The sequence below is a fragment of the Poecile atricapillus genome, chromosome 3 (genome assembly GCF_030490865.1).
Source record: "Poecile atricapillus isolate bPoeAtr1 chromosome 3, bPoeAtr1.hap1, whole genome shotgun sequence".
Lineage (NCBI taxonomy): Eukaryota > Metazoa > Chordata > Aves > Passeriformes > Paridae > Poecile > Poecile atricapillus.
In genome coordinates, this window is record NC_081251.1 from 35956870 (window position 1) to 35969378 (window position 12509).

At 38.3% G+C, this 12509-nt stretch overlaps 1 protein-coding gene across 1 annotated transcript; it reads right to left on the reverse strand.

Moving 5' to 3' along the window:
• Positions 1-770: 770 nt before the first annotated feature.
• On the reverse strand, positions 771-3273 carry CGA (glycoprotein hormones, alpha polypeptide). The gene is made up of 3 exons (XM_058835772.1): positions 3174-3273; positions 2052-2236; positions 771-848 (listed from the first exon to the last, which is right to left on the reverse strand). Exons 1-3 carry the CDS (start codon positions 3271-3273, stop codon positions 771-773), a joined length of 363 nt encoding a protein of 120 aa, XP_058691755.1.
• Between the last annotated feature and the right edge of the window lie 9236 nt (positions 3274-12509).

The following is a 12509-nucleotide window of genomic DNA, read 5'->3' on the forward strand; positions in this document are numbered from 1 at the left end:
TACCTGGGTCTAGTACATGGCATTTGGGAATTACTAGAGCCCTATGACTTGATGAAGACAAGCAAAAGTAAGCAGCTTAAATGGCTAATACTGCTGTATGACTACTCCATTCCACCATTGCTACATGAAAATGTACAAAAATTCTTTATAATGTTTGATCTTGCATCATTTGCTTTTCTACCTGGGAGGAGATCAAATTCAGATAAATATAAAAGATGCCACAGAAAGACAGAGAATTGTGCATAGATGATATACTGTTATACTTTCTTCCCACTAGGTAAAATAAAAATGGAAGAAAAGCAAAGGAGAAACAATACATTGCATCTTCAAAGAAATCTAATCACTAAGTGAATAAGCAGAAAATAATTCTTTTGTTCAGTTTCCCATCCCTCTCTTCCTTTTTCCCTCTCTGCCAAAAAGAAAAAAAAAAATACAGAAATTTTAATTGCATCAGAATCTATTTTTGCCTCTTAAGCTAATAAATCACCATTTTTCCTCAATAAACATAGATGATTTAACTGACAGTTTATTTTAAAAATAGATCAAGAATTTGGTCATGCAAGTGCTGTATTTTATCCCTAATGGAAATAATTACACTAACTTAAATGCATGAGGAAGCAAGGAGGAAATAAAATAGCCATCTATCTTATCCAGAGGTCTACCCAGAGTCTTTACCAGAAAACATAAGGTTTTACACTGTGGTGCTATAAAAGCTGAAAAACGAATGCTCCATTCACCGTTGTCCTTGACCATTAACAAAGGGACAGGCTTTAGGATTTATGATAGTAGCAGGTACTGCAGTGACAATCTGTATGGTTCTCTATCTTCACATTGTCCTTAAGGGTAATCTTAAAAAAAGAACACACATATAACAAATAATTAGGATTAGCTGCACAGTAAAAACAGCATTGTCAAGTAAAATATGTCTGAAAACTTTTTCTTAACTACAAAGTACACAGGCCCTTTGGGATGTATGTACTAGAATGACCTCAACACCAGCTTATGAAGCTGCATCATCACTGCTTTTGGAGCTGTACTGTGAAGGTTTTCAGTAGTGAGATGCATGGTGACATAATTTGCTGCTCTTTAACTTGGACACAACTTAAAGTGTTTGAGTTTCCAAAAGTGTCAAGTAACCAATCTATGGAAAATCAGAAAGTGTCCTTAAAATATATCACATGGGAATTACAAAAACAAAGGCAAGAAACAAACGAGTCACCTTTACATTTTCATGGGTTCCGGTCTGCCAGCCATGCCCATATGATTTTGGTACCCTAAGGTATTTCAAATGCTCCAAATCTGTGAGTGGGTAACTCAGCTGAACCTCTAGCTGACACATTTAATGAGCCTGACTCAGGTTGCCATACGACAGACACCTTAGCTTGTTTCAACTAGCTCACCACTTATTACATAAAATGTAAGGTTTCTTCACTTGGAGCAGAATCACTCCCAAAATAATCAATTTAGAAGAATCTTTAAAAGAACCTTCTAGATGAATGCTCACAGTACTTGCACACATTTACAGTTCCCTCTTGGTTATACTATAAGAAATTAAAACACCATCTCAATTAATCTAATGAGCACGGATGGTTTTGGTCCCTCATTCCCATATATGTAATTGATTGTATTGACCAGACACCTTCCCAGAGAACTCCTGTCTATGCAGTAAAGACACAAGGCAATCAACTTATTAAAATCAAGTACACACACACTGCATAGCCTTTAAGGGGAGGGTGCACATCCAGGAGAATTGAAAATACTGGGACAAGTCCATCACCAGAGCTGCAGGCGTCATGAGACAAAGCAGTTTCAAATAATTCAGTGGTGCTGCACCAATTTTCTCGTCCCAGCTGAATATCCAACTTGCTACTGGTTGATGCTTTAATTTCTTCTTTAGAAAAAACCAAGGCACAAAGGACATAAATGCCAAGGATTCTTCCCTCAAACTGTTATCCAGTGTCCTCTAGCAAAACCATATTCTTTACTAGTCACTGTTCAGCTTCATATAACATTCTAAAAGAAGCTTAAGCAGACCTCGTTCTCACCCTCACCTTGGTAAAAGCCTTTGCTACGCAGCATGTTGCTTCTGATGTAATGTTCTTTGGAACAAGCATGGTCTTCTTGGACCTCATCGGAGTGGGATAGGCACGGGAGAAACAGCACCCAGTGCACTGGTAAATGGGTGCTCCTGGCTTGGAAAAGAATCTGTTCTCCCCTAGCTTGCACTCTGGACAACCTGCCATAAAAATATAAGAAAGAGAATTTTACTTGGTTTCCAGCTGTATTTTCATTTTCAAAAACAAAGGGAAAATGCGGGCTGTAAGAGGAAGCACATGCCACATTATGCTGCTTGATGTCTGCAGAACAGAAAAGCACAGACACCAAAGCTCTCCTCTTTAGGTTTTTTTAACTCTGTGACATGCACCAGCTGTAAAACTAGGCTGTGGCTTTCTAAGTAAACCACAAGCACTACTAGATCTTTCCTGGTTTTCTTTTTAATTTTGTTGATACTTGTGGAGGTTTGTTTCTGTCTACAACACTAGCTACCCGTAGAAAACTTCCTACCAGCTATAGATAAAAGCACCAGCAGGACTTGTAGTGCTTCCAAAACATTGCCTGTTTTCAAGTAAGATTCTGTTAGCAAGAGTTTTTTAAATGTTCAGTGGTACCAAGATTTTTGTACATCACATTTTTTTATATTTTATTTGAGGCTAAATAAAAAAACCTGCAACCTCCAAAGTACCCTTAAAATCTAATATATGTCTTTCATAGACTGCTACACCACCAGCATCCCATATTTTGGGATCTACATTGTAAAAATATTCTGCATATTATGAGGGAGAAGCTGAGGTTCTGCTGTTCCTAATGTTACATTGTCATTTAGATCACAGGAGTATAAGAAACCAAAAATTTCTGTTCAATAGTGTTTCCAGGATTAAGGTTACCCACATCAACATGAGGACATGGTCATCTGGAGCATCATTGACCTGGAGAAATTCAAGTTAGGGAAGATATAGGAAGCATGCTCATAGTGGAATTATCTTGATTTATTATACCCTCATTCTCAATAAATGCAACAGAAAGATAAAATTTATGACCACACTTATAAAACGTGAAAATTTAATTACTACTCTTTATAATTGTTGTATTTCTGCATGCTGAAAGCAGCTTACCCTGCATGAGAAACTCTCCATCTGGGAAAGTATGAAGAAGATGTAGAAATACAGACAAAATGGTCAATGTGACAGCTGCATACTTCCCATAGCAATCCATGATCTGTCTAGAAATACAAATACACACATTTTTGAAGGCTGAGACCAAAGACGGGATGAGAAGAGCATGGGCCCTGCCTGCCGTGGGTTACTAAAGTGGAAAGAAACAAAGTTTATGAGCAAAACTGATATGCAGTGCTTTCCAGTGCAATGAATGAAGGTAGCATCTTCAGGAAAAAAATAGAGGAAAGAGAAATGATCTGAAGCCCAGCTAAGCAGGATGGCTAAGAGGCTGGTTAGTTACCAGGTGGCAAAGCTGGGTGCTGGGTACAAGAAACTTCACCTCCTCCCTCCCACCTGCCCAGTGAGTCATTCATGCTGGCAGAAAACAGAGGATAAAGGAATTAAAAGCAGCCAACAATGATCAGGAAGGAAAAACATTGGCAACAACTTTGGAAGCACTAGAAATAAGCATTTAGAAGAGGTGCCCAAAAGCCAGTTGAATGTATGCATGTAGGTATGCATAAGGGCTCTGTGTAACCTGTGGTTTTCCGCCTCTGCTTGGACTTCTCCCGAAAGCTTTAGAAGCATTGAACATGGCTGTCAGGCTCCTGAAAAGCAGCTGCTAGCCCTCTGTGACCTGTTCTTCAGCAAGAGTAAGCTGTGTCTGCAGGAGAAAGGTGGTCCTTCACACTGTTTAGATCCCCAACCTCTTATGGTCCTCTCAAACCAAAACGAGCTCAACAGCATCTTCGGAGCCACACAGAGTGGATTGGCTGGATCCCTCCCTCCAGAAGATAAAGCACTTTTTTTAAAGGCTGCTTTCTGTATATCCTCTTTACAATCCCTTAGAGGGGGTGTGACTGCTGGCAGACCTGCCTGCACTGGAACACAATTCCACAGTTTAATGTTAAACCCTGCTCCATCCAAGGGAATGCTCCCCAGAGTGCAAGAAGCCAGCTGAAGGGTCTCATGCACCAGCAGAACACAGACAGGCTTTTCCAAATGATCTGTTTCTACATGGTCCTGAGTCTTTTGATAGCCTAAATGCTTCAATGGCTCCAGTAAAAGAAGCCAGCCACAGGAATAACTCCACAACCCTAGACAGATTATCCTGTCTTTCATGTTTTTTGCTGAAGGCACTGTGGCATCCTTCACCCTAATTTTTTCCAAGAAGACATAATTCTATAATTTGGTACATTGTAATGGCTCAAGGGACTCCCAGAGGGAAGTTTTTTACCCAAAAGGGGAATTGAAATTGCAGTTTTGTACTTCCTCTATTGAGTCAGATTGTCAGGCTCATACCAAAACCACCAAAGAGACCTGTCAATAAACCAGAGATGTGATCTTCTCTACTTTTCCAGAGCAATAGCTGTTTTGTCTGATGGTCTTATTGGAATTTTCTGACTGTGCCCGTGCTGTTAACCCAGTAAACGTTCTCACCACTCATTTCATCTCACCATCAAATCCAAGGAAGCTTCTACTTCGTTCTATTAAATATTATCGTTCTTAAGCTACTGGAATAATATATAATGCCTGAATTTCAGGAGCTCTTTGGAAAGATTGTAATTTTAAATCTTTCCCAGCACGTAAATTCTCACCTCATTATTTACAATATCTTATCTTTTTTCTGTTAAAGACTCTAAAAGATGTGCTAATGCACAGGTTGTGTAATGTTTGATATTTGACAGCAATTGCCACCATTGAGCAGGAGAAAAACACAAAGTTACTAATGAAGAAGTTTGGGATCCAATCTGAATTCAAAAAACTATCAATGTTTAGCTGCAACCTAATTCTAGAGCTTCATTTTCTCTTATTTACAAAGTAATCTTAACTCTAAGCATTGATGTTTTAGTCCCAAAGTAACTTTTAAGTTAACATTCAAAGCAAAAACTTTGACAGAATGGAAGGAGAAGGAAATTTGTGGAAAAGAAGAGAAAGAGAATGTAAAAACATATGCAATTGTTCCTCTGTAACAGTCATGAAAAAATAAAAATATATTACCTCCCTTGTTCAACCGGAATAAATCAGAGAAACTGCAGGACGGTGTTTGTAGATGAGCTGTCCTTAACACTTGAAGGTAAATTCCCAAAACTGATGGATGAAAAAGTTGCATCTTTCTTTTATACCAGTAAAAGCTAGATCATATTCCTCGCCCACATCTAAGCCATTGGATCAACTGTACATTTTCTCTAATGACTGAACATCACTTTATGTAATTACCAGCCCACCATGCTGATCTTATCTTCAACCTGACTTTCATAAGGATTATTTTTTTTTTTCTTATATAATGTAAAAAAGGTCAGATTGAGAGCACAAAGTCAGTGCTGTATGAGTTTCCTGGGGAACTCAAACATTGAACATCCATTTTTTGCTGCAGTTTTCAGTGAATAGAAGCTCATTTTCAAAAAAGAACAAATTACTAATGTCTTCTAAAATAGACCAACAGTGATCGAAACAAACACTTAGAAGAAATGCTAGTTTGTAAATTCTTCATTTGAATTTAATGCCCAGAAAATTAATGCATGGATAAACATAAAAATGTAGAAGTATCACTTTTATAAAGGTAAGATTTCCAGCAGGATCTTACCTAGTTTTTAGAATAAAGCTAATGCAATGGAGGCACTTCTGAAAACTGTATCAGAGTGCAGCTTAGAGACTTGTAAATCCTTAATTTTCAGTGACAGAGTCTGTGTGGATGCTGGCCAAACAAGATGGGTGCTACCCTGCCTTCTGGCCCCGAGGCCAAGCGCTCCAGCAGGGCTCGCAGCCACTGGATGCTTCCCTTCCTCTTCTCACAGGGGAGGCCAACATGCAAACACCTTTTGGGAGCAGCCCCTGGCAATGCAGACAGCCTTGGGGTGATGCTCAAGACCCTGCTGCGTTTCCAAGTCCTGGAGAGTTGAGGGAGGTTCTCTTCAGCTGTCGAAAGTTCACTGCGGAGGTTAAGCGCCTAAACCCTAGTTACTCACTCTGGATTGCCTCTACAGACAATGGAGAGAAATAGCCCTAAACATCTATTTCAGTACAAGATTATGCCACTTACACCGCGTGCCTATTTTTCATCATTGAGAGCCCGGGATAGCTACCTTGGACTGCTCACTATCCTACCCAGAGAGATTTACAAATGTTTTACAGCTTAAAAAAATTCTTAAACATCCAAAGGCTTAAAATTACCTTTTAAGCACCTGCTTTGTGTCACACACTGATGGAGCTAGGAGATTGAAAGAGACCCCCTGCGGCTTCTCCTGTTCCTATGAAAATGAGGCTTTTATTCACAAAACAATCAGTGTCTTACAAAATGTTTATTGTATAGTTGGATTTGGTGAATTGCACTTCTGTAGATTTCTGCTCTTCAGTTTTCTTCTCCCTTTCTCTGACTCTCTTTTTAATAACAGCAACACCCCCAGACTCCATTTGCTATTTCAGACACATTTATCGCAACCTTTATCACCTCTGCCTTCACTAACAACCTCAACTGCTTCAAGGTGTCAGACACCTTTTTCTCCTCCATTTATTCAACTCATCACTGTAACAAAGTTAAACTCAGAACAATTGTCCCCAGCCTACAATTGGCTTGAAATTGGCTCCTGTTTCACAACCAAAGATGGATTTCTGCATCTGTAAGCTTGTTTGGTGTTAAAATGTGTGCTGGTTTAACAAAAAAATAAATAAAAATTTAAAAAAGTCTCTCTCCCCACAATTTTTGCTTCATTTAATAACAAAAGCATACAGTTGAAATTTGAGAACTGTTGGTAAACACAGTTTATTGAGAAGTGCATGCCTGGAAGACAGAAGTTTAATATTTCTTGTCATTCAAAGCAAATTGATGAAAATTGCTGAAGTTTGTAGGGTGCCTCAGTCCTGCCCATTTCATACTTAACTCAGCTTGCAATCCTTTGGGAAAGCTAGGATGGCTTGTAATGCTTCACAAAAGCCGGAAAACTGCTTTCATAACAATTAAAATAAGTAAACTTTGTATTGTCTATTTGATACTTACCTATGTATTGTAGCAAATCATCCATTAGTATAAAGCAAAAGCTATGCAAAACGTTTATTTCATTAGAAGGATTCAAGATCAGTGACAATGTTATCCTCACAAAAAAAAAGAAAAATAAAACTGTCCACAACCTGCTAGTCTTTCCCTATCAGAATGTATTAGGAAAAAAATCTTGTGAAGTCAATGGAATTACACTAGTATAAAAGATAGTTTAAAAAAAGCTCCTATATTTATTAAGAGGATTTCTTACTTTAGCTGCTCCAAATCTCCAACTAAAAATATTTGGTCAAATCTGTCTTAATGTGTGACTGAATGAGAAATGAGAGAACATGGCTCACTGTTTTGGAGGGGGAGAGGGCACCTTCTAACATATTAAATCACTTAGCGATACTCTCACAAGTATTTTTGGCACCCTGATATCATGATTTTATGGTCTGTACAAGCATATGGATGAAAATATAGGTAAATATATACCCCAAACTGGACTAATGAATATGTTTTGCCAAGATCAGTATTTTGCCATTCTGCACTGGAAAAATGCAACGAATTGCTAAAATTTTCAAGTTTCTCTGAGGCCAGTATGTTCCTAAATTGGACTGGGACTCTATTAAGGAACATATGTGACACTAAATATAGCAATGGGTAAGGGTGAAATCTGTGTGAGCTTGGAACCTAAATATTATGGAGTTTCAGAACTTTTGGCTCTTCTCTAGGAGCTGGGTCCCTACAGCTCCTTCTCTGGCTTTCTCTGGAAAGGAGAGTTCACATCTCTTCCCTTGCTCTGCCAGATGCTGTCTCGGGGTATCTGTCCTACTTCCCTACTTAGCGATATTTGCTTATCTGCAGGCTGCCTCCTGATGCTGCCTCTTCCTTGCTAGAGGAAAGCTTTTCTACTTTGCCACTCAGCACTGACACCCAGCACTGACTGTAAAAGATTGGAGAAGGGTTCTCTTGCTCCAGAAAACAAATACTTCTATTAAAAAATAAGTCCACTCTATCAATAAACAGAAATACACCCTCCAACTGTGGCTACATATTAGCACTATTAAACAGAATCTGCCTATTTTAATAAGGGTAATACAAGGTTTACTATACCATACCCCAGCAGGAAAGACTGTAGAGAGCACACCTAACTTTCATTTTTTAAATTACTGCTGTGTTCATCCCTGCCTTCTTTATTGGTCTTCCTAATCCCTGCAGACCAGTAAATGAGAAGGAAAAATCTTTAAAATGAAGTTTTGATAGAATTTTTGGCTTGGATGGTTTTTTTGGCAGGTTGAGCTTTAGAGGATTTTTTGGGAGAATTTTTTTTTTTTCTATTGTAATTAAATTACATTTCAGAACTTCCTCCAAACGCAGCCAAAATCCACCCTTCATGATGTATGCAATGTCAGAAAAGAGCAGTCCTCCATCTGAGAGAATGGAATGCTCACCAAATGCCAGAAACTCCTCTTTCCTTCTCCCTTGCAATCTTTAAATACCTCCTTGATATCTTTGTCCAGCCCTGCCCTACAGGCTGACACATCACCCACAAGTGAGAGCCTGCACCAGACCCAGCACCAGAAGGCATCCTGAAGCACTGGTACTATCTTTTGAATTTTGGGTGTCAGTTCCTTCATTTCTTATGCTATCTTCCAGATGTTCCTAGGAGGGGAGAGGATCCCACATATCCCAGATTGCTCTGCAATGACCTAAGCAAATTATCAGGATGGCTGAAGAGAGAGAACAAGCAGAATGAGTGAGAGCATATCCTGGAGAGAAAAAAATTTGCTGGGGATTCAAGGAACAAAAGAAGCAACTTCAGTGTTAAATAAAAAGATATGCAGATATTTCAGTATTTCACTGAGTCTCCCTACTCCTTCTCAGTTTGATCCTAACTTTTTCAGCTGCCATCTGCTTATTCCCAGTGACAGTAACACCAGTTCAGTGCATATATTTGTGTATGTACATATATACATGTAAATATATACATGTGTATATACATTTATGTATGTAAAAAAAGCCCCCCAAAGGCAATAGAAAGTACAGATAAACACTACTAGGAGCTCCCTTAATACTGTATTATACAGAGAATGAAAGTCAAATTTTCTGTTCTTTTACAGATGCTTTCAACTGATCATCTAAAATTATCTCTCAAAGCAATATTTCTTGGTCTCAACCTCCTTTGTTTAAAATTGACAGGAGTTCTGCCATTATTTCAAATGACACTGGATCAAGACTTTTAAGATTAGCTATTAGTGTTCTCAAGCTTCAGCCAAACATTGATTATTCTGAGATAATAAGTCTTTCAGTACTTATTGCACATAAATAATTGACTGAAAAGCCTCTCCTATTCTAAAATCATAGTGTAAAGCGGGTTCACTAATACATATTTTTTTTTGTTTTTAATGGAATTAACATTACAGACTATGACACTTCAGAAATATGTGCAATAAACATTACGTCATGCAAGCTAAGTAAAAGCTGTGCTGCTGAAGGAAATCAGAAAGATTATGAGAAATAGATATATTTTTCCCCTTTCTTACTGTGATTTTCAAGGTCAAAATGTTTAATCGTTGGTTGTTATTAGGCAACTTACAGTACTAATAGGATGATGACTCCCATTTCACTCTGGTTTCATGCTTCTTTTATGAATAGGTTTATTTGAAATCCAATTCCTTTGAGCAAATTTAGAATAGATAATATTACAATTCTCACAGCATTATGGGACAGCAAACAAAATGTCATTATCATGTAGGTTTAACTTCAAGGGCTTTAGAGATTGTATTCAATATTCTTATTATCTACTTTTAATTAATAAAAGTAACTACACCTCATATGATGACTAAATGAGATTGCAAGGTCAGGAAGGTCTGTTCCTGTGATGTATAATGCTGCTGAGTTGAAGTAACCAGGTTTGTTAGACTCCTGAAACAGTAATTATTATTAATTTGTTTATTATCAGGCAGGGGTAAACCACTGGGCTACATACACTACTGGTCAAACCAATTATGACAATGAATAATTTCCTGCACCACAAGGGTAGCCCCACAAGGGTAGCCCATGAGGGATGGATAATGCTGCCTTACTTTAAACATATTTCAACATTTATCCCTTTTCTTGAAGAAAAAAAAAAACAAACACAAAACACACACACTGCAAACCATATGAGTACATCATTGCATGTGAGGTTTAGACTTGATAAATAGCCATGTAAAAGTGAGATGTATACCTTTAGTGCAGCTAAAACAAAGAAGCCTGATCAATAATGCAGGATGTCTCACTTATACAACTAGCTATTTCAGCAACTCTCATTATCTTATACAGTAATAATTGCTCAGACAATTAGCTATTATCCTTTTCTAGCCCCAAATCTGAGCCTTCCTATGCTCACTGTATCACTTCTTCTATTAGTAGAGGTTTATACTATTAATTGCTTTCACATTTCATAGAACTGTATTTCTTGATTTTTACAAATGAAAGCAGAAAAAATGCTCAGGTTCCTCAAATTCCAATCAAATTGCAGCGAACAAGAAGCAGCCTACATTGCTGATAATAAAAAAATGCACTGACATAGAAACTTAGCTGGAAAAAGGTTTCTGAAGAAAACAGGTTATTTCTATCACATTACCAAGAGGATCGTTACCAGGTTGCTGTTACCCTCTCTTACTGTCACTGCACAGAGAAAATTGGCTGCCAGGTAATCAGGCTAAATAAAAAATTCACCATACTTAAGTTCCACATTGCAGCAGCACCAAAGAAACCCGCACAGAGAACAAGCAGATAATGGTCCCCTGCCCTGGAGAGCTTGCCATCTCACACTGGCTTTGGGGGATTAAAGTCATTCCCCTAAAACTCCTGTTCAACCCACTTGGGCATTTTTCTTAAGACATCAGATGTCAAAACTGATGTTCTGGGCTTCACCAAAACTTCGAGATGAGGTCTTAGGTGTACACAGTGCAGCAGGTCATTTCCCTCACTCACAGTGGTCTCTTCTGACCATGTCTTAGCAATCCCTTCATACAGCCACCGGCCCTTAGGAAGAACTGTGCACAGCATTTGTTTCACATTTGCCAGAGACTATCAGAGCAACTAATAAAGGAAATTAGACATGGTATTTGGCTATTGGTGTGAGTCAGCACATGGAAAATGGGCTAGAGTGTTATAATTAATGCCATGTTGGAAAGCAAAATGGGCCAGTGTTGCCCACCTCCGTACAGTTGTCTATCAGAAATAAAAAGGGCTTACATTTACATAATAGCACTTCAAAATAGAACTTACAGTGCTTTAAAAGCTGTATATTTAGAGTTTATTTCCCACGTTGTTGAAATATAGCCATTCTCACATGGCAGAACAGTAACCATTTGCTACCAACAATATTACATGGCTATCCTCCGGGGCCAGCAATACATTAAATTTACATCTCAAATTTAGGCTGAATGCTTATCTAAGTAGACTATAAAGGTCTAAGTGGTAAATTTTGGAGGAGGGAAAAAGCAGGGAAGGCAGCCTGAAAACCAGAAAAAAATTTAAAGATGCTATTTTATATTACTTTGTGATCCACATTAATTCTTAAGGTAAGTTTAGAACACGAAATGAAAGAGCTGAGAAGTGACTGAACAAAGTCTCCTGTTCAGGTGGTCTAGATGGTGTGTGTGTCCTCCTTTCAGACATGAGAAATACAGTAGGAAAGGTTTTGGGGGATTTCTCCCTGCTTCAACACTCAGGAATTACTTTGTTCATGCAACATTCTGTGTGCACTCCAGTAGTAAGCTGTCAAGAAGTATAGATTATTGATATTTTACCCTTGCACAAGTGCACAGAAGGAAAAAAGCTACCACAGTGGGATTCAAATCCCCTCAACTTGAGACATCTGCAGCACATATGGCCAAGGTCCATGCTGGGTGCTCTGGCAGTCAATTGAAAGACACAGTCATTTTCTGGGTGCCATTCAACTACTCTTAACTTAGAATAAAACGGGTGATGACCTACAATTGCTTGTTTCAACCACTGGTTATAGACAGGTCAAGAAAGCTGGCTTAGATAGTTATATTAGCTTTTTAAGATATTCACAATGGACTAGATTAATCCAGTACAAAGCATCTTTAATGTTTTGTCTAATATGCTGGAATGAATATAATCATGCTTGTGCTTTTGAAGTTAGACAGTCAAAGAGACATGTTGTAAGTAGAAGTTCTCTGTAACTTCCCATGACATATCCAGGAGGTTAGAAAGGGGAGAAAAGTGAGGATAGACCTTATTTTCTTATTGTCTCCTTGATACTTTGTCTGTGCTCTTTGTACTCTTGCTTTAGTGGG